This window comes from Mustela erminea, chromosome 12, assembly GCF_009829155.1.
Source record: "Mustela erminea isolate mMusErm1 chromosome 12, mMusErm1.Pri, whole genome shotgun sequence".
In the NCBI taxonomy this organism is placed as follows: Eukaryota; Metazoa; Chordata; class Mammalia; order Carnivora; family Mustelidae; genus Mustela; species Mustela erminea.
Genome location: NC_045625.1, coordinates 12,081,859 through 12,104,738, shown reverse-complemented (window position 1 = coordinate 12,104,738; position 22,880 = coordinate 12,081,859). Strand labels below are relative to the sequence as shown.

Below are 22,880 nucleotides of genomic sequence, written 5' to 3'. Positions count from 1 at the left end.
ACATCTATATTGTCTGTGTATTTTTTGTGTGATTCTGTGTGTTCTTATTTGAATATCTGTGACTGAAAGTACCTGTATGTCTGCATTTCTATTATATGTTGTTTGTCAGTGCTTTGAATGATCCTGTGCACTGTTAGTGCTTTGTATATATGACAGTGTGTTTATTTGAGAACTTTGTGTGACATAGATTTGCATCGTGACAATCTACATCTAGGGCATGTAAGAGAGAAGAGCAAATCATCCAACAATATGTGTGTAGGAGTGTGTGTGTGTGTGCGCGCACACATGTGCACACCTTTGAATGAACAGTCTCGCTTCCTGATGTTCCTCTTGACTCAGACCAGAGCCCAGTCACTCGCTTTAAGTTTGAGCTTCCTTAAGTGCCACTGGGGCCACTGGACTAGGTGAGCTGAGCGTTCTGATAATGCACCCAGAGCCCTAAATATTTCTCTCTCCGGCCTTCCACATTGTCCATCTTTACACTTTGGGAGCAGGGTGGTCTGGTTAAGTGTTCAGGTGCAGGTGTCCTCAGAATCTGGTGGTTGCCACGCGAGAGTTCCGCAGCCTTACATTTGATCTGAGGCCAGCAGCCTTAAATGTGAAAGAGGGTAATAATAGCATTTGTAAGACACTGTTTACAGTTTTATCTGTTTCAGACACATAGTAAGAACCCAGTAAACAGCAGCCTGCTGTGTAATTATCCCCCAGTGGATGCTGACTTAAACTGACTCTCCATTCAGGTAACTCTTAATGGGAGGGTATGTTATGTCAGCTGTAACAGCAAGCCCAGGCATGGATTCTGTCTCAAACCTTAGGTTAAAGCTTCACTGTTGGGTATAGGTTACAGTGCCACTTAAACACAAGGTGTAGGTACTCGTCCTGGTGGCTTGTCCCTGATGCCGCAACACTGCGCCCACATCATTCCCCCTACAGCTCACCCCAGAGAAGCCAGAGGTCTTGGCTGAATTCCCACTCAGCAACTGTCAATGATCAGCAGGCCTCAGTAGGGGAGTGAGGTCACCTCCATCCCCCCAGTGTCCTGGTGTCCCTGAGAAACCCCCTGGTCTAGAATAAGAATCTACTCCTGGACATGCAGCCCTATATGTTAATACAGTTTCCTCCTCCAGATGTGTAGAAATCTGAACTCTGTTAGCCGCTTTCCCCCACAGCAATGGGGAGCATGGGGTCTGTGACAAGAGCATCTGAAGACTTGGTCTGAGATCAAGTTCCCCCACCACATACTCAGCTGAAGTGACTTCACTTCTCATATTAGGACAATGAAAGGAAAAAGTCTTCTCTCCTTTTTAGGTACAGTAATATTGGTTGCCTATAATTGAAAGTATGGGATGGTCATCTGCAAACTGTAGGCTGTAGGAAGGAGTGACGGCGGATAGCTGAGCTGATAGCTAAGGAGATACTGAGCACAGATCCTCTTTCAAACACTGAAACATGTCTCGAAGAACTGACTCTTCTGCTCAATGACAGAAGGGGGAGGAAGTGTGTTCAATAGGAGCAGAGAATTAAAGAAATGAGCAAAGAATGGTGGCTCCGGCAGTTACTGGTTGTGTGACCCTGGGCTGGTTTTTTAACATCTCTTAGCCTCAACATACACGCTCATGCACACACACACACTGGATGCAGTGTATGCAATGTATATGTGCAAAAATCCCTTCATTTTGTGTGTACCTATTAGGATGCTTGTTCAATAATCTCAATTATATTAAGACCACAATTGGAATATAGTCATGTCAACCAGGTAAATATTATTTCTTTTTTTTTTTAATTAATTTTTTTTTATTTTTTATAAACATATATTTTTATCCCCAGGGGTACAGGTCTGTGAATCACCAGGTTTACACACTTCACAGCACTCACCAAAGCACAAACCCTCCCCAATGTCCATAATCCCACCCCCTTCTCCCAACCCCCCTCCCCCCAGCAACCCTCAGTTTGTTTTGTGAGATTAAGAGTCACTTATGGTTTGTCTCCCCCCCAATCCCATCTTGTTTCATTTATTCTTCTCCTACCCACTTAAGCCCCCATGTTGCATCACCACTTCCTCATATCAGGGAGATCATATGATAGTTGTCTTTCTCTGCTTGACTTATTTCGCTAAGCATGATACGCTCTAGTTCCATCCATGTTGTCGCAAATGGCAAGATTTCATTTCTTTTGATGGCTGCATAATTATTTCTAATAGGCATCACCAATCTTACATCATCTACCAGTTTTCAGATCCCAGGGCAAATGCTCAGGTGCTTCGCTGCCAGTTTGATTCACTAAAGAGAAAAGCAGAGAAATGAACAAAACTAGAGATGAGTGAAGTGTAATTTATTTTTTCCAAAATAAATAACATATGTCAAGCTACGCTTCATCAGGAAGTTGATCCCAGGCTCTGGGGTGTGTGTCTCTGTACTTCCCTTGAGAACATGAGAGACCACACAGTTAACACAACTTTCAGAGCAGCTACCTGCTTCTTGCTAATGCCAACCTCACATTTCTGGTATATTGGATTTCTAAAGATTAACCCAGGGTTTATCTGGACACTTACACTGGCATGAAGACATCAGATGACAGATCTGTGTGTTTACTATATGAAGAACTCTGTTCTAATATCTCCTACTGAATCACTTAATTCCGTAGACTGGATGGGCAGGCATTGCTATGCTTACCCTGCAGAAGGACAAACCAAGGCTAAGACAGAGTATGCGGTGGGGACTAGCTAGAAAGTGGGGTCAGAACCTACCAGAAGTCTAGTCATGGATACACTGCTCTGAACCAGTGTTTGAATGGGCTACTCCTTAATATGCGAGCTCCCTGAAGGAAAGGCCCATATTTCTTGTTTCTCCAGGAAAGAATACCGTGTCCAACACATTGTTCAGTAAATAAACAGATTTCGTCTGCTTTACATTGTAGGGGATTTTCCTGGTCATTGGAGCTTTGGTGGGGGGTGAGGATTCAGGCCACAGAAGGTGAGAATACCCTGAGGAATACCTCAGTAGGAAGTAGATAACCATACCGTGATTGCCACTCTTCCTATTTATCGTCTGGAACATTCTCAATATTCCTTCAATCTAAGCAGAGAGAAAAGCAGCATGAGAAGGGAGAACCAGAGCAGTGTGTCCGAGTTCCTCCTCCTGGGGCTCCCCATCCGGCCAGAGCAGCAGGGTGTGTTCTTCGTCCTGTTCCTGGGCATGTACCTGACCACGGTGCTGGGGAACCTGCTCATCATCCTGCTCATCAGGTTGGACCCTCGCCTCCACACCCCCATGTACTTCTTCCTCAGCCAGTTGGCCTTCACTGACATCTGTTTCTCATCTGTCACTGTCCCTAAGATGCTGATAAACATGCATACTCAGGATCAATCCATTCCCTATGCAGGGTGTGTAACGCAGATGTATTTTTTCATATTTTTTGGCTGCATTGATAACCTGCTTCTCACAGTGATGGCATATGACAGGTATGTGGCCATTTGTCACCCTTTACATTACACCACCACCATGAGGGAGGAGCTGTGCATATTTCTTTTGGCTGGATCCTGGTTCCTCTCTTGTGCAAGTGCCCTGTCCCACACCATCCTCCTGGCTCAACTGCTCTTCTGTGCTAACAATACCATCCCCCACTTCTTCTGTGACCTTGCTGCCCTGCTTAAACTCTCCTGCTCAGACACCTCCCTCAATGAGATTTTTATCTTCATTGTTGGGGGATTAATCATTATCCTTTCATTTATTGGGGTTCTAGTCTCTTATGGCCGCATTGGGGCCACCATCCTGAGGTTTCCCTCAATCAAGGGGATATATAAAGCCTTGTCCACCTGTGGCTCCCACCTCTCTGTGGTATTTCTCTTCTATGGGACAATCATGGATCTGTACTTTTTCCCATCATCGAGCAACTCCAATGACAAAGACATAATTGCTTCAGTGATGTACACAGTGGTCACTCCCATGCTGAACCCCTTCATCTATAGCCTGAGGAACAGAGATATGAAAGGGGCCATGGGGAAACTTCTCAGAAGGGAGATTCTGTTCTCCAAGTGACAGTCCCCTACTCTTTTGTTTTGTTTTGTTTTAAGATTTTATTTATTTATTTGACAAAGACATAGCAAGAGAGGGAACACAAGCAGGGGGAGTGGGAGAGGGAGAAGCAGACCTCCCGCTGAGTGGGGAGCCTGATGCAGGGCTCAATCCCAGGACCCCGGGACCATGACCTGAGCCAAAGGCAGATGCCTAAAGGACAGTCCCCTACTCTTGATCTTATCCAACCTACTGATCTATTGACCCAGAGATCTTCTCAAAAACTGTACTCAGGTGACTAACCTCACTTTTTGCTCCATACACTCTCTTTTGAATAGTTCCTCCTGTTTGTGATCCCTATACTCCCAGGCCTTAAAAGTGTGCAATATAATTTCAAAAGGTTCTCCTCATTCTTTAAACTCTTAACTCCCAAGTTGAACACTGAAACTGTCAAATGTGTTGTGAGACGATACTTTTTAAACCAAGAGTGAAATGTGCATTTAAGCTCTTACTTGAGTTAGTTTCAACGTTTATAAAATTGAGTTGCTTTAGAAACTAAGGTGTCATGGGGTATGTGGATGGAATAGTCGGTTAACTGTCCAACTCTTCATTTTGTCTCAGGTCATGATCTCAGGTTCGTGAGATCAAGTCACACTTAATGTGGAGTCTGCTCCAGAGTCTCTCTCTCCCTCTTACTCTGCCCCTCCCCCTTCTCTCTCTCTGAAATAAATAAAATTTTGAAAGAAGAAGTTAAGGTGCCATAAAATAGTTGTATACAAATTAATAATTTATATTTTAATTTATTTTTCCCCCAGAGCTATAAAAACATAGTGTAATTTCTAGTTTTCAGAGAAAGGACGTTTAAATGTTTGTTTTCTGAATGAGGTAACTGATTAATAAAGTATTTTATTACAGATTCCTAAAACCTCAGTAAAATGCAAAACTTTTGACCTCTCTAGTTAATTTTATTGTACTCATGGTAGAAAGAACCCAACAGAGATGCATAGGGCAATCATTGATCTTAACACATTTCTTCATTCTAAGTCTTTTCCCTCTACAGAACTTTTCTTATTGGGATTGTCTTTATTCCTCTTCCTTCTTGTTTGGAAAAATATGTATTGTCTCTACCCAGACTGAGACAACCCATTTCTAGTTGAAGCACAGATAAATGTATGCATGGGATATCATTCATTAAATAAATTTGTGTTCTATAACTACTATGTGCCAGGTACTTTTATATACAAATGAGTCAAACATTCTCCCTTTGAGGAGTGGACATAATAGAAGGAAGACACTGTCATTAAAAAAATAAATATGTAAAGCATATAGTACATTATAAGATAATTAGTTTTATATTATTTAATTATATTAAATTATACATAAATCTCTATTTATATTATAAGCAAGGTGATGGGGACAAAGGGTGCTGAGGATTGCATGCAATTACAAGTGGTCTTGTGGTCAGAGTAGGCTTCAGTAAAAAGGAATAATTTACATAAACAGCTTAAGGGGGATAGGAAAAGAAGTTACTGTTTTTATCTGAGGGGAAGAACATTTCATACAGAAGGTGTAGAAACTGCCAAGGGTCTGAGATGGGAGAGTGGTTGGCATGTTGGAGAAACTGAAAGGAGGCTAAACTGACTATCAGGGAGTGAGCAGTATGGTGGGGACTGGTAGGAGATAAAGGTTAGAAGTAACAAGGGATCTCTTTGGGTAAAGCTTTATAGGCAAGTATGACCTTTGATTTGACTATACGTGATCTGAGAAACCAACAGAAGGTCATCAACAGAGAGGTGATTTGATCTGTTTCAATTTCAAGATCATGTCTTGAGTTTGAAAAGCATCCTTCTAGCTCTTTTGTTGAGACTAGCCTGGAAGAAGACAAGTGTAAAAGTAGGGAAGTTATAAGGTAATTGGAATAATATAGACAAGAGATTTAGTCCTTTCATGTCAGCATGGTAGCATTAGAGGCCATGATGAATGGACTCTGAGCAACCTAACAAGTCTCAATGAATTTAGATGGATTTAAATCACACAAAGAGTTCTCTGACCACAATGTAGTTAAATTAAAAATCAATAACAAAAAGATGTCTGGAAATTCTCCATATATTTGGAGACTCAGTAACACAGTTAAAAATAATACATAAATTGAAGAGGAAATAAAAAGTGAAACTATATTAGAATGGCCAAAATTAGCAAGACAGGAAACAACATGTGTTGGAGGGGATGTGGAGAAAGGGGAACCCTCTTCCACTGTTGGTGGGAATGCAAGTTGGTGCAGCCTCTTTGGAGAACAGTGTGGAGATTCCCCAAGAAATTAAAAACAGAACTTCCCTATGACCCTGCCATTGCACTACTGGGTATTTACCCCAAAGATACAGATGTAGTGAAAAGAAGGGCCATCTGTACCCCAATGTTTATAGCAGCAATGGCCATGGTCACCAAACTGTGGAAAGAACCAAGATGCCCTTCAATGGATGAATGGATAAGGAAGATGTGGTCCATATACACTATGGAGTATTATGCCTCCATCAGAAAGGATGAATACCCAACTTTTGTAGCAACATGGACGGGACTGGAAGAGATTATGCTGAGTGAAATAAGTCAAGCAGAGAGAGTCAATTATCATATGGTTTCACTTCTTTGTGGAGCATAACAAATAGCATGGAGGACATGGGGAGTTAGAGAGGAGAAGGGAGTTAGGGGAAATTGGAAGGGGAGGTAAATCATGAGAGACTATGGACTCTGAAAAACAATCTGAGGGGTTTGAAGTGGCGGGGGGGTGGGAGGTTGGGGTACCAGGTGGTGGGTATTATAAGGGCACGGATTGCATGGAGCACTGGGTGTGGTGAAAAAAATAATGATACTGTTATGCTGAAAATAAATAAATGAAAAAAAATAAAATCTTTTTTAAAAACACCAAAGATACAGATTTAGTGAAAAGGGTGGGGCACATGCACTTCAATGTTAATAGCAGCGATGTCCACAAAAGCCAAACTGTGGAAAGAGCCAAGATGCCCTTCAACAGATGAACGGATAAAGAAGATGTGGTTCTTCTTTATAGTATAGTTTATACTTTATAGTATAGTTCCACTATACAGTGAAATATTATTCATCCATCATAAAGGATGAATACCCATCATTTGCACCGACATGGATGGAACTGGAGGGGATTATGCTCAGTGATATAAGTCAATCAGAGAAAGACAATTATCATGGTTTCACTCAGATGTGGGACATAAGCAATAGCATGGAGAACATTAGGGGAAGGAAGGGAAAACTGAAGGGGAAGAAATCAGAGAAGAAGACAAACCATGAGAGACTATGGACTCCAAGAAACAAACTGAGGTGAGGGGATGGGTTGGCCCAGTGACGGGTATTAAGGAGGGCACATGTTGTAAGGAGCACTGGGTGTTATACACAACTAATGAATCACTGAACACTACATCAAAAAGTAATGATGACCACATTGAGATATCACCTTACACCAGTTAGAATGGCCAAAATTAGCAAGACAGGAAACAGCATGTGTTGGAGGGGATGTGGAGAAAGGGGAACTCTCTTCCACTGTTGGTGAGAATGCAAGTTGGTGCAGTCTCTTTGGAGAACGGTGTAGAGATTCCTCAAAAAATTAAAAATAGAACTTCCCTATGACCCTGTCATTGCACTACCAGGTATTTAGCCCAAAGATACAGATGTAGTGAAAAGAAGGGCCATCTGTACCCCAGTGTTTATAGCAGCAATGGCCATGGTCGCCAAACTGTGGAAAGAACCAAGATGCCCTTCAACGGACGAATGGATAAGGAATTTGTGGTCCATATACACTATGGAGCATTATGCCTCCATCAGAAAGGACGGATACCCAACTTTTGTAGCACTGTTCTCCAAAGTGGCTGCACCAACCTGCATTCCCACCAAGAGTATAAGAGGGTTCCCCTTTCTCCAAATCCTCTCCAACACATGTTGTTTCCTGTCTTGTTAATTTTGGACATTCTAACTAGTGTAAGGTGATATCTCAATGTGGTTTTAATTTGAACCTCCCTGAGGGCTAGTGATGATGAACATTTTTTCATGTGTCTGATAGCCATTTGTATGTCTTCATTGGAGAAGTCTCTGTTCATATCTTCTGCCCATTTTTTTATATGATTGCCTGTCTTGTGTGTTTTGAGTTTGAGGAGTTCATTATAGATCCTGGATATCAACCTTTTGTCTGTACTGTCATTTGCAAATATCTTCTCCCATTCCGTGGGTTGCCTCTTTGTTTTCTTGACTGTTTCCTTTGCTGTGCAGAGGCTTTTGATTTTGGTGAAGTCCCAAAAGTTTATTTTCACTTTTGTTTCCTTTGCCTTTGGAGACATATCTTGAAAGAAGTTGCTGTGGTTGATATAGAAGAGATTACTGCCTATGTTCTCCTCTAGGAGTCTGATGGATTCCTGTCTCACGTTGAGGTCTTTTATCCATTTTGAGTTTATCTTTGTGTATGGTGTAAGAGAATGGTCGAGTTTCATTCTTGTTCAACATAGTATTAGAAGTCCTAGCAACAGCAATCAGACAACAAAGAGAAATAAAAGGTATCCAAATTGGCAAGGAAGAAGTCAAACTCTCTCTCTTCGCAGACGACATGATTCTTTATGTGGAAAACCCAAAAGACTCCACCCCCAAACTACTAGAACTCATACAGCAATTCAGCAACGTGGCAGGATACAAAGTCAATGTGCAGAAATCAGTGGCTTTCTTATACACTAACAATGAAAATACAGAAAGGGAAATTAGAGAATCGATTCCATTCACTATAGCACCAAGAACCATAAGATACCTGGGAATAAACCTAACCAAGGAGGTAAAGGATCTGTACTTGCGGAACTACAGAACACTCATGAAGGTAACTGAAGAAGACACAAAAAGATGGAAGACCATTCCATGCTCTTGGATCAGAAGAATAAACATTCTTAAAATGTCTATACTCTAGGCAGTACTTTTAATGCCATTCTGATCAAAATTCCACCAGTATTTTAATCTATACTTTTAATGACATTCTGATCAAAATTCCACCAGTATTCTTCAAAGAGCTGGAGCAAATAATCCAGAAATTTGTATGGAATCAGAAGAGACCTCGAATCGCTAAGGAAATGTTGAAAAACAAAAATAAAACGGGGGCATCATGTTACCTGATTTTAAGCTTTATTACAAAGCTGTGGTCACCAAGACAGCATGGTACTGGCATAAAAACAGACACATAGACCAGTGGAACAGAGTAGAGAACCCAGATATGGACCCTCAACTCTATGGTCAATTAATCTTCGACAAAACAGGAAAAAATATACAGTGGAAAAAAGACAGTCTCTTCAATAAATGGTGCTGGAAAAACTGGACAGCTATATATAGAAGAATGAAGCAGAGTCATTGATTTTATTTTTAACTCCATGCACATAAGGAAACAAGGAGGTGCCCATGCAATATTATCAACCATGATCTATAGGACCTAGAAACCATTCTGAAGTCTAACAAGACTTCTTCATTCAAATAGCTATCCCAAGTACAGATTGATTTTTAATGCAAAACGTAACAAATAATAACACTTACAATTACTCACATATCTTCACCTCAGATAACAAGCATATGATATTCATTTTCTTTTTTTTAGTTTATTTTTTATTTTCAGCATAACAGTATTTATTATTTTTGCACCACACCCAGTGCTCCATGCAATCCGTGCCCTCTATAATACTCACCACCTGGTACCCCGACCTCCCACCCCCGGCCCCTTCAAAACCCTCAGATTGTTTTTCAGAGTCCATAGTCTCTCATGGTTCACCTCCTATCTGGCTTCAAATAAGCGGGGTTGGAGATGTGTGAAATACAATTGGAATCAGTTTTGTAAGAGAGTTAATGGAAACCATTTCTTGAATGATTTATTCTATGGTACTATAAGAAACTTGCACCAAGAGAAGGCTGACTCCACAGCTTTTGGTCACATCAAGGTTTATAGAAACTGCATTCCATTCCTCAGGGTCCAGTTTTGGCAATAGGATACAAAGTCCCTTGATCTTTTGTTCCGAGAGTGAAAGTATTAGTTTCCAGTGTTCTTAGAATAACATGGAAATCAGAAACAAGAGACTTTGATTAATACACTCAAGCACCAGTTTGGCTTGTTATGGACTTGGAATTACATTTTTCCCAATATAACTGGAGAAGGCAAAAAGCTTTGTGGGTCACCAAGTTCCTAGTAGCTGCTTTGTGCTTATCATCGTCATTCCTCCAATGTGAACTCTCCTATTCCCTGCTAGCAACAGTTCTTCCCTCCTGGGAATCAAAGGCAATGAAGCAATTATATCCTGTTTGTCTCTAACTTGGAGATGGGAGTGGGGAGTTACCCCCTCCCATACTCCCTGGGTCCTCTCTGTGATTTGTAAAGCTATAATCCATTCCCATTGCCCAGGGATTGTGAACAAGTGTATATCACTATATATATATATATATTTGATTTGGTTTTGAACTGATAATTCTTCTCCACATTGCAATGTATCTTTGAGACCCTCAGAGACTCCACCTGCTTCATTGTATTCGGTGTCTTATGAGAGAAAAGAAAGAACCTTCCCAGACCTTCTGACTGAAGGTATATGTGCTCACCAATTAAGGGGCAATGTCAGAGCAGGAATAGAATTTATATTCAGTTGCACAATTGTGTGTGTGTGTGTGTGTGTGTGTGTGTGTGTGTGTCCAGTGTGTGCTACTGATCCCCAACATGGCCCTACCCCCTCACACCAGAGTGTAACAGACAGCCCATGTAGAATAATTTATCTCTGATGATCCTCTACCCAATTTTGAGAGGATAGTGAAATACATACCTCCTCCTGCTTATACTTTATTTCCCCATTAAGTCTTACTGGTTTTTCCTCCAAATTTTATCCCAATTAACTTCATCTCCTCTGCCATGATTCAGGTGTAAGTAGGTGTTATTTTGTACCTGAACTATGCCAATAGCCTCCTGTTACATTCTTGCTGACAATACTGCCTTGCCATAATCTGTTCTCTATGTAATAGCCAGCATACTATTTTAAATTTTTCTTTCACTTCCTTACTTTAACTTTTCCATGGGTGTTCTGTTGCTCTGAGGATAGAATCAAAACTTTCCATTATACAGAAAAGGACTTATACAATCTGGTTCCTAGATAATTCTCCAACTCCTTAATTTTCCCATGCTGACCATGCTCCTGAATTTTCTCTGTTCCTCAAATACCATAGCCTGTCCTCTCCAAATATTTAAAGATTCTTTATTTATTTATTTGCCAAATATTTAAACAGAATGTCCACTTTGGTAATGTCCCCATGACAAGCTCTTATAATTCAGGGATCCTTCAAAGAACCCAGGAAAACAGGTTTCCTCACCAGTTTAGCCTCTTGTAACTCAATGGCGTCTATCAAAATGGTGAAAAAACTAATGATGTACTATAGTTGGCTAACTGAACATAATAATTAAAAAATGGTGAAAAATATATGTCCTCCAAATCCATTTCTGTTTTAGATATGCTGTGAAATGTGAAAATAATGTGAAAAATGACATATGAACAATGTTATTATTAAAACATTGATGGAAATAGAAAAATGTTAGAAACAACCAAAATGCCCAGCAGACAACTAGTTAGCACTTTCATTGTGATAAACTGATTTATCATTAACATGGTAATGACTATACTGAATGTGTGCTTCATCTCAGGTAACATATTAAATAAACAGGACTTTTAATGTAGTGGACTGAAGAATGTAGAAATTTTTGAGATAATTTCAGTCACACTGGGAGAATTGGTACATAATGTAAACTTCAGTTAAGCCCTAGGATGAATGTGGGTCCTATATTGAGACACTTTCTTAGCTCTCAGAAAAAAAGAACTTTAAATTGAATAAGTATTTATGTAGTATGTGAGTTCTATTTTAGTAGACAGACCATCATTTTCCCTTCCCCTTTCATTTTGTGAATGTTCACATGGGCAGGTCTAAGACTGGCCTGAAGAAAAAAGAGGGAGAAATGACAGTGTTAGCAAAGGGTAAGAAGTGCTAGAACACTTGTCATGCTAGAACATGACAAGAAAAAATTGGTAAGGAATCACTGGCCTAAAACCTAGGTTAGGAACTGTGAAAAAGAAGGTTATTTGGTAACCTCTGTTGGACAAACACTTACAAAAAGCTTATTCTTTGACAGATCCAGGATATGATTAGAAAAGCCAAAGTATTTCCTGGCATTCTGAGAACTGGCATAAAAGCGATCTGGTTAGAACTCAGGGAATAGGTGAGACTTTGGAAGAGAAATGGACTCCTAACCCTTCACATTGCATGAAAAAAAATATTTTTTGTTAATTTTTTTTATTACATTCAGTTAGCCACTGTATATATCATTAGTTTTTGATTTAGTGTTTCATGATTTATTAGTTAGGTGTAACACCCAGTGCATATCACAACACGAGCCCTCCTTAATATCCATCATCCTTTTGCCCCCTCCCCTCATGCCTCTCTTTACGAGACCCTCAGTTCATTTCCCATACATAGCTCTAATGGTTCATCTCACTCTCTTATTTCTCCCCCTTTAGATTTCCCTCCCTTCCCTTATGGTCCTCTGTGTTATTGCTTATGTTCCACATACGAGTAAAACCATATGATAATTGTCTTTCTCTGCTTTATTTATTTCAATTAGTCTAATCCCATCCAGTTCCATCCATGTCGATGCAAATAGTGAGTATTCACCCATTCTGATGGCTGAGTAATATTCCATTGTGTAAGTGGACCACATCTTCTTTACCCATTCATCTGCTGAAGGCTCCTTCCACAGTTTGGCTATTGTGGACCTTGCTGCATGAACATTTCTTTAGCAAAAGAGATGGTAGACAGAAAATGTTGAGGAACAAGAAGGAATATTTTTTTAAAGAAAGGACTAATGGCTATATTATTAGATATGTCATAGATCTTCTATGTTATTGACAAAGATTCTTGTCCTTAATGTCCTTGCCTTGAAGAGGTTATGTTTCCACCAAGCCTCCAGATCTTGGTATCAGGAGATCCAGAGCAGCCCATAGGGTTGTCTTGTCTTGATCCAATCCATGGAGATAAAATATTAGCCAAAGCACATATGAGAGGCATGGGGATGGTTAAGAAAGGCCAAGAGACCAGTTGGAGAGCCTCTACTTGCCTTTCCAATAACTGGCTACTGACCTAGACTTGCACCCTAATTTCTTTTTTTTTAAATTTAATTTCTTTGCAGTGTAACAGAATTCATTGTTTATGCACCACACCCAGTGCTCCATGCAATACATGCCTTCCCTGATACCCACCACCAGGCTCCCCCAACCTCCTACCCACCGTCCCTTCAAAACCCTCAGATTGTTTTTCAGAGTCCATAGTCTTCTTGTGGTTCGCTTCTCCTTCCAATTTCCCTCAACTCCCTTCACCCTAATTTCTTAATCTCAAATTTCTATCATGAACTGGAATCCTCAAGTTTGAGGCTGATCTGGTCCGATTACCATTTGGATGTTGAAGTTTCCTCCAAAAGAAACTGTGTTGGTTTCTTGGTGGACATATAATAGCCTGAAGTCAGACCATCAATAGCCCATTAGTGAGGTGAAAAGCAGGAACTATTCAGGTTAAAATTCATGTACTGGTTAATTCAATACCATGTTTCCATAATGTGACAATCACAATGATTTCTTATTCTTTCACATATCCATCTCCCCACCAGCAAAAGAGAAGAAGAGCATGAAGATGGATAATCAGAGCAGTGTGTCTGAGTTTCTCCTCCTGGGGCTCCCCATCCAGCCAGAGCAGCAGGGCATATACTACACTCTTTTCCTGATCATATACATGACCACGGTGCTGGGGAACCTGCTCATCATCCTGCTCATCAGGCTGGACCCTCGCCTCCACACCCCTATGTACTTCTTCCTCAGCCACTTGGCCTTCACTGACATCTCTTTCTCATCAGTCACAGCTCCAAAGATGCTCATAAACATGCAGACACAGACTCAATCCATCTCATATGGTGGATGCATTTCCCAGGTGTATTTCTTCTTATTTTGGGGGGATCTTGACAGCTTCCTTCTCACATCAATGGCCTATGACAGGTACGTGGCCATCTGTCACCCCCTCCTCTATACCACCATCATGAGTCAGAGCCTGTGTTTCCGGCTAGTAATTGTGTCCTGCGTCCTATCTTGTGCTAGTGCCCTTTTGCATACCCTCCTCCTGGCTCGTCTCTCTTTCTGTGGAGACAACACTCTCCCCCACTTCTTCTGTGACCTTTCTGCCTTGCTTAAGCTCTCCAGCTCAGATACCACAGTCAATGATCTGGTTATCATCACTGTAGGGGGAGTGGTCATTACCCTGCCATTCATATGCATCCTGGTCTCTTATGGCCGCATTGGGGCCACTATCCTGAGGGTTCCCTCAACCAAAGGAATCTGCAAAGCTTTGTCTACTTGTGGATCTCACCTCTCTGTTGTGTCTCTGTACTATGGGGCAATTATTGGACTGTACTTCTTCCCCTCATCCAAAAACTCCAATGACAAGGATGTCATTGTGGCCGTTTTGTACACTCTGGTCACCCCCATGCTAAATCCCTTTATCTACAGTCTGAGGAATCGGGATATGAAAGGAGCTCTGGGACACCTACTCAGAAGAGGAATATTTTCACCATATTGAACACTGTTTTCCCTACTAATTAGATACAAGACCTGTTCCATTCTGCACATGCAATGTGAGCAACCTTTCCTCTTTGAATAGCTCCTTTTTAATAAATTTTATGTGGTGTTCTTCAGTCTCTGTTTTAGCTTGGGCTTAGGTTTCTTCTCTATTTAGTTTCCTTGTTAATTTTAGAGTCATAGGGAAAAAACATACCTGTACAATCACCTTTTCTTGAAGGAAGAACATCAGGAAGAACCTAGACCTGAAGTGAACTTAGGCAGCACTTCAGTCTAGTTTAATCCAAATATATCTGATTAAAAAAAAAAACCACAACTATAATTCTAAGAACACTATTATTAAATTGTTTCTTTTGTCTTAAAAAAATAAAATATTCATTAATTCTAAAAAAACCACATCCCTGTCCCACGTACGTAAATAGAGTGTCCTATTTTTCATCTGAAATGCTCATTTTGCTTTCAGTCCTTGAGAAACTACCTCTCTCTACTCAAGGCAGATATAACTAAGAAATTTCACTGCTATAAACTGATAACTGTGACAAATATTTCCATATTCATTATTTAATTTAATCCTAGTAATCGATACAAAGGAGGAAATTCATATTAAGAGACGCTTAGTAGGTAGCCCAGTGACACAAACTAGGAGTGTTTAGTAGAGGTGGTACTTACAATGCTGTATGTATGAGGTCAAATCTCGAGTTCTTTAAATCACTTGAATATTTTTCTATCTGGAATAGTATTTTTAGCCATTTTACTGAAAATTTTATTTAAACTTTAAAAAATATTGAAGTAGCATACATAAAAGCATATATGGCATACATATGTCTTAAATTTATGTGTATATGTACATGGTATGTTGTACATGTGAATATGTGTGTATGTGTTTTACACATGTGACATACATAATCACATTTTAGAGAATAATATTAAAAGAAATATTCATTTAACAATCTCTAGGCTTAAGTAGTAGAAAACTAACAATATTGATGAACCCTTGGTACTTAGAGATTTCTTAATTTTTGTGACTCTGGTGAGTAGAAAATGACATCTCATTGTGGTTTTACTTCCAGGTTCTCTATTTATGAGGTAGAGCATCTTAACCTACTTATTGGACATTTGTGACAGAGATGGCTGGCTATCCACCAAAAATTCATGACCTTCTTCTTAAGTGTGAAGTTTTCAGTGGGAGAGAGCTGCCACATTTCCTAGTGATCTAAGTGTTGCTATGTGGCACATTCTCCCCAGAAGAAGAAAATGTCTATACTTTCCTGGCCAAAATTTTAGAGAAATGTCTGTACTTTCTCCTCTATTGTCTGAGAAAAAAATAATTGCTGCCCTGATAGATAATTGAACCTGATTCTCAAATTACTGCATAGTGAAATGTCATCAACCCTTTAGAAGACCCACATTGGACCATTAGAGCAGCCATCATTATCCTTATTGGTACAACATTTCTTTTATGAAATACATAATTATGTATTTTCCCTGCTTTTCTATTTGATTTTTTCTCTTCTATTTATTGCATTGTCTGGAATAATCTGGAAATTAACCCTTTTTCAGTTGTATATGTTGCAAATGTCTTCCATTATTGGAAGCTTGTTAGCTTTTTAAATGACCTATCAATGTCTTAATTTTAATGTGATTAAAGTCATTAATGCCTTATTTTATGATTTATGTCCTTGACTTTAAGTGTTTCCTTGAGAAAATCACCTTGAAATGGCAATCAATCTGTTTTATAGACAATGAGAAAGGGATTTGGCATCAGGAAAAGTTCAGAGGCTGTGGAATGGTAGATTCAGATTTCTTGTCAAAGGGAACATCTTGAATTTACATAAATAGTAAGAATACCCCAGTGTACGAATCCCCTCTAGAACCATTTACTGCAGTTAATTCAGTGTTAGGTGGGTTGACCCTTACTCTTTTTCAAAGGATAGATAGAGCTGTTTAACAAAATAAACTATAAGACTGATAATGGTTCTATAGTATCGGTGTCAGAGTAAAAGTCCTTCAAACTCAAATAGATTATCATCATTACACATTCACAACTTTATGACTGACAGCTAATATGTAAGGCATTGTTCAAAGTATGAGGGAGGTTTGTGACCTTTGGGGGGAAAAAACCAGTTGAGTTTCTAGAGGGAAACCCATACCCTTGACTTAATTAATTTAATACACAATTAATATTGTGTAAAAAGAAGCTGAGCTAAATGTCATCAGAACAGAAAAGCAGAATATCTATAGTATCTGCTTTGATAACAATTCAGCAGGATCCAGTTTTTACAGCACTTTGGAGATTTCTATCCCCCATTGGGGCTTTATACTGGCACTGGCTAGTAAATCATGTGATTTTGGGGTGGTTTAAATGAAATATGTCTGGATTTTAAAAAAAAAAAAAGAACTTCCCTGTCTTAGAGACTCCCAGGCTGCCTTCCCCCACATCCTCTGGGATATAACTAAAGTATATTTCTTCCTGGGATTGCTTCTCCCTAGAGCCCCTGGTTTTGTGGTGGTGCATTCCCCAAGATATCTTATTCTCTCTCTGAGTTCCCTAGACTTCCTCATGGTCTTATTGGGGAGAAGTAAACATGGCTTCCCACCAGGTCTCTTTCTGACATAACCCACCTATAATCCATAGGAAACTATTTTTTTTAAAACTGAAATGTTGTTAACACATTATGTTACATTAGTTTCAGGTGTACAGCATAGTGATTCCACACATAGGAAACATTTTTGCTTTTATTGCCCCACCATGAAAAGAAGTGAAGGAATTTCTCAAACATAGTTCTATTCCCTAATTCCAATTCCCCCTCTCCCCGCCCTCCCCATGCCATCTTTCCTATTGTTTTTGCTCTCATCAAAGTAAGAGATACATATCAAATTCTCTAAATGGTTTTTTGAAGTTTCTCCCACTAAGCTTGAAGTGAGGAAGAAAGCATCTCCTTGTCCATTGAGAGGATTTGGGGTTCACTGTGCAGCTTTCTCAAAAAAACTCCCCCACTACTTTATGAGAACCTCTCATATTTAGCTCTTAGCATTTTTTTAGACCCATGTCTATGTTGAGAGGCTCAATTGTTATGAAATTGAGCATTGGGCATTTCCTATAAACATCTACATTTTAAATCTTACAACTCACTTTGGCATCTTGTGTCTATCAAATCTTGGTACCTCAGTTGAAACTTCCAGTTTAATATCCTGAGCATGCTGTTCCTTCTTCCTGTGATCACAGGACAAGATAGAACTTCATGTGTCTGATTAATTCTGATTTGTTAAGTTTAAGATAAAGCAACACCTTCTCTGGGAAGTCTTTCATGTACTCTGCCACTAGGCTGAGCTAATTATTCCTCTCCTGGACACAGTGTTTCATATAAACAATTATATAGTTTGTGCCATGCTCAATCACTCTGGAGTCAGACAGCTAAGATTCAAATCTTCCTTCACTAACTCTGATGTTAAGATTTTTTTTTGAGCATGAGTTTTGCCAAAATATTTTTTTGAGCATGAGTTTTCTCAAAATATCTCTTAGGGTTGTTGTCAGAATTAAATTAGGTGATTTTTAAAAAATTTTATTATTTTTAATTTTTTATTTATTTTAATTTTTATTTATTTTTAAAATTTCTCATTGAAATTTCATTTCAATGAATTTCCAGAATTCATTGTTTATACACCACACCCAGTGCTCCATGCAATACATGCCCTCCATAATAGCCACCACCAGGTTCACCCAACCTCCCACCCCCCGCCCCTCCAAAACCCTCAGATTGTTTTTCAGAGTCCACAGTCTCTCATGGTTCATTTCCCCCTCCAATTTCCCTCAACTCCTTCTCCTCTTCATCTCCCCATCTCCTCTGTGTTATTCCTTATGCTCCACAAATAAGTGAAACCATACGATAATTGACTCTATTTTAATGTATCTTAGGCTCTTAGACCAGTACCTGAGACAACTGAAGTGGCATTTATTTTGTTGCTGAATATCTGTGTGTGTTTGGGAAGAAAGGACATGTGGGTTGTATTCCAGAAGAACAAGAAAGTAGTGTGTCAATTATTATGTAAGGAAAGTAAGATTTACTATGTTCTTCTTGGAAGTTCTAGAAGGGCTCAAAGTCCCTGATGTCTGAGTGAAGAAGGAGACTTATCATCACCAAAATGTAAAATTCCTTAGTTATATGCAACTAATGAATTGTTGAACACTACAACAAAAACATGATGTACATGAAATAAGTCAAGCAGAGGGAGTCAATTATTATATGGTTTCACTTTTTGTGGAGCATAGCATGGTAGACATGGGAGTTAGGAGAAGGGAGTTGGGGGAAATTGGAAGGGGAGGTGAACCATGAGAGACTATGGACTCTGAAAAACAATATGAGGGGTTTTAAGTGGTGGGGGGGTGGGACGTTGGGGGAACCAGGTGGTGGGTATTAGAGAGGGCACAGATTGCATGGAGCACTGGGTGTGGTACAAAAACAACGAATACTGTTATGCTGAAAATAAATAAAAAATAAATTAAACCAGTATTCTTCAAAGAGCTGGAGCAAATAATCCAGAAATTTGTATGGAATCAGAAGAGACCTCGAATCACTAAGGAAATGTTGAAAAACAAAAATAAAACTGGGGGCATCACGTTACCTGATTTCAAGCTTTATTACAAAGCTGTGGTCACCAAGACAGCATGGTACTGGCATAAAAACAGACACATAGACCAGTGGAACAGAGTAGAGAGCCCAGATATGGACCCTCAACTCTATGGTCAAATAATCTTCGACAAAACAGGAAAAAATATACAGTGGAAAAAAAAAAAACAGTCTCCTCAATAAATGGTGCTGGGAAAACTGGACAGCTATATGTAGAAGAATGAAACTCGACCATTCTCTTACACCATACACAAAGATAAACTCAAAATGGATAAAAGACCTCAATGTGAGACAGGAATCCATCAGAATCCTAAAGGAGAACATAGGTAGTAATCTCTTCAATATCAGCCACAGCAACTTCTTTCAAGAAATGTCTTCAAAGGCAAAGGAAACAAAAGTGAAAATAAACTTTTGGGACTTCATCAAAATCAAAAGCTTCTGTACAGCAAAGGAAACAGTCAAAAAAAAAAAACAAACAAACAAAGAGGCAACCCACGGAATGGGAGAAGTTATTTGCAAATGACAGTACAGACAAAAGGTTGATATCCAGGGGCACCTGGGTGGCTCAGTGGGTTAGGCCTCTGCCTTCAGCTCAGGTCATGATCCCGGGGTCCTGGGATCGAGCCCCACATCGGGCTTTCTGCACTGCAGGGAGCCTGCTTTCTCCTCTCTCTCTGTCTGCCTCTCTGCCTACTTGTGATCTCTGTCAGATAAATAAAGAAAAAATCTTAAAAAAAAAAAAAGGTTGATATCCAGGATCTATAATGAACTCCTCAAACTCAACACACATGAAACAGGCAAACATATCAAAAAATGGGCAGAAGATGTGAACAGACACTTCTCCAATGAAGACATACAAATGGCTATCAGACACATGAAAAAATATTCATCATCACTAGTCCTCAGGGAGATTCAAATTAAAACCATATTGAGATATCACCTTACACCAGTTAGAATGGCCCAAATTAACAAGACAAGAAACAGCATGTGTTGGAGGGGATGTGGAGAAAGGGGAACTCTCTTATACTCTTGGTGGGAATGCAGGTTGGTGCAGCCTCTTTGGAGAACAGTGTGGATATTCCTCAAGAAATTAAAAATAGAATTTCCCTATGACCCACAATTGCACTCCTGGGTATTTACCCCAAAGATACAGATGTAGTGAAAAGAAGGGCCATCTATACCCCAATGTTTATAGCAGCAATGACCACGGTCGTCAAACTATGGAAAGAACCAAGATGCTCTTCAACGGACGAATGGATAAGGAAGATGTGGTCCATATACACTATGGAGTATTATGCCTCCATCAGAAAGGATGAATACCCAACTTTTGTAGCAACATGAACGGGACTGGAACAGATTATGCTGAGTGAAATAAGTCAAGCAGAGAGAGTCAATTATCATATGGTTTCACTTATTTGTGGAGCATAACAGGACCTTCAGATTATGAGACTGACGCGCTGCCTACTGCGCTAAGAAGGCACTTGTGGAGCATAACAAATAGCATGGAGGACATGGGGAGTTAGAGAGGAGAAGGGAGTTGGGGGAAATTGGAAGGGGAGGTAAATCATGAGAGACTATGGACTCTGAAAAACAATCTGAGGGGTTTGAAGTGGCAGGGGGGTGGGAGGTTGGGGTGCCAGGTGGTGGGTATTATAGAGGGCATGGATTGCATGAAGCACAGAGTGTGGTGAAAAAATTAATGAATACTGTTATGCTGAAAATAAATAAATTTAATTAAAAAAATAAAGTATCTTATAGACCATTTCTTTTGATCAATATAATTTAAAAAATTTTTTAAATTTGAATTCATTTTAATTAACATAGAGTGTGTTACAAGTTTCAGAGGTAGAATTTAGAGATTCCAAATATATATGTATGTTTGAAAGACCAAATACATTTTGTAACAAACTGGAAATTTGGCAGAAGGCCAAATTTGGGACTCCAAAGTCCAAGATTGGGACTCCAGAGTTTGTTCTATGGAAACAGAATAAATTACTTGACATCAATGGCTTCCATTTGATAATACCAGCCAAAGTGATACAGCATCTTCAAAGTATTTTGTGATCTTATCATCCAAGAAAAGAGCAAATTAAGTCCTATAAACCACGTTCCATTTTACTATTCTCCCTAACAGGTGAAAGAATAATGTTTGCAAAGTTTTTCTGAGTGACATTGTGGAAGGAAGACAGTGAGCTATTTTTACAATAATTTGTATTTACATGTAATTGAGGAAATAAGATCATATGGATGTTTTAAAATAGAAATATCAGTTGAAAGAATATGTTTTCTTACTCAAGAGTTTTCTCAAGGCCCCTTTCATGTCTTTATTTCTCAGGCTATAAATGAAGGGGTTCAACATGGGAGTGACCACTGTGTACATCAATGAAGCAATTATGTTCTTGTCGTTGGTGTTGTTGGATGAGGGAAGAAAATAGAGACCAATAATTGCCCCATAATAGAGAGTCACCACTGAGAGATGTGATCCACAAGTGGATAAGGCTTTGCAGATGCCCTTGGTAGAAGGAACCTTGAGGATGGTGGCCCCAATATGGCCATAAGAAACCATAATGCATAAAAATGGTAGCATAATAGCTGTCAATCCTGCAGTAAAGATTACCAGTTGGTTGAGGGAGGTGTCTGAGCAGGACATTTCGAGCAGGGCAGCAAGGTCACAGAAGAAGTGGGGGATGGTGTGGTCAGCACAGAAGGACAGCCGAGCTAGGAGGAGAGTATGCAAAAGAGCACAAGCACAAGCAATGACCCAGGACCCAGCCACCAGCATGACACAAATGCTCTGACTCATGATGATGGTATAATGCAGAGGGTGACAGATGGCCACATACCTGTCATAGGCCATTGAAGTGATTAGGAAACTGTCTAAATCAGCAAAGAATATGAAAAAATATGTCTGTGAAATGCACCCTGAATAAGGAATGGATTTGTACTTCGTATGCATGTTCATCAGCATCTTTGGGACAGTGACAGATGAGAATGCAATATCAGTGAAAGCCAAGTGGCTGAGGAAGAAGTACATGGGGGTGTGGAGGCGAGAGTCCAGCCTGATGAGCAGGATGATGAGCAGGTTCCCCAGCACCGTGGTCAGGTACATGCCCAGGAACAGGGCAAAGAACACTCCCTGCTGCTCTGGCCGGATGGGGAGCCCCAGGAGGAGGAACTCGGACACGTTGCTCTGGTTCTCCAGTCTCATGCTGGTATATCAGCTGAAGGGGACCAGTGGGTAAGTTGAAAGGAAAAGGTGGAATGTTTCTGGATAAAAAAGTGATCACTGTGAAGAGCATAACAGACAGGACTTTTTGATTTAGAAAAGTCTTCATTCATATTTTCTTATATTTGAGGCATATTTTGCCAGATAAATATAGAAAACATGTACATTTAGGATATGTAACCACTTTCTTTCTCAATTGGTGCCAGGCTCTGCAAATGACAATACTACCAGTTAACATTTATTAAATGTGGCCCTCATGCACTGTTCAAATAGCTCATGTACAGTAACTGCTTCTACCATCTTAAGTATATAAATGAGGGAGGTACCT

The 22,880-nt window shown here is 39.8% G+C and overlaps 3 protein-coding genes across 3 annotated transcripts; 2 read left to right on the top strand and 1 right to left on the bottom strand.

The window, feature by feature from the left end:
* The first annotated feature begins 3,095 nt into the window (after window positions 1-3,095).
* Window positions 3,096-4,037, top strand: LOC116570973 (olfactory receptor 1J4-like). Its single transcript, XM_032308630.1, has one exon. The coding sequence runs from the start codon at window positions 3,096-3,098 to the stop codon at window positions 4,035-4,037; it is 942 nt and encodes a 313-aa protein (XP_032164521.1).
* Window positions 4,038-13,757: 9,720 nt separating this feature from the next.
* On the top strand, window positions 13,758-14,699 carry LOC116570906 (olfactory receptor 50-like). Its single transcript, XM_032308524.1, has one exon. It carries the CDS (start codon window positions 13,758-13,760, stop codon window positions 14,697-14,699), a length of 942 nt encoding a protein of 313 aa, XP_032164415.1.
* Window positions 14,700-21,592: 6,893 nt separating this feature from the next.
* Window positions 21,593-22,534, bottom strand: LOC116570972 (olfactory receptor 1J1). Its single transcript, XM_032308629.1, has one exon. It carries the CDS (start codon window positions 22,532-22,534, stop codon window positions 21,593-21,595), a length of 942 nt encoding a protein of 313 aa, XP_032164520.1.
* Between the last annotated feature and the right edge of the window lie 346 nt (window positions 22,535-22,880).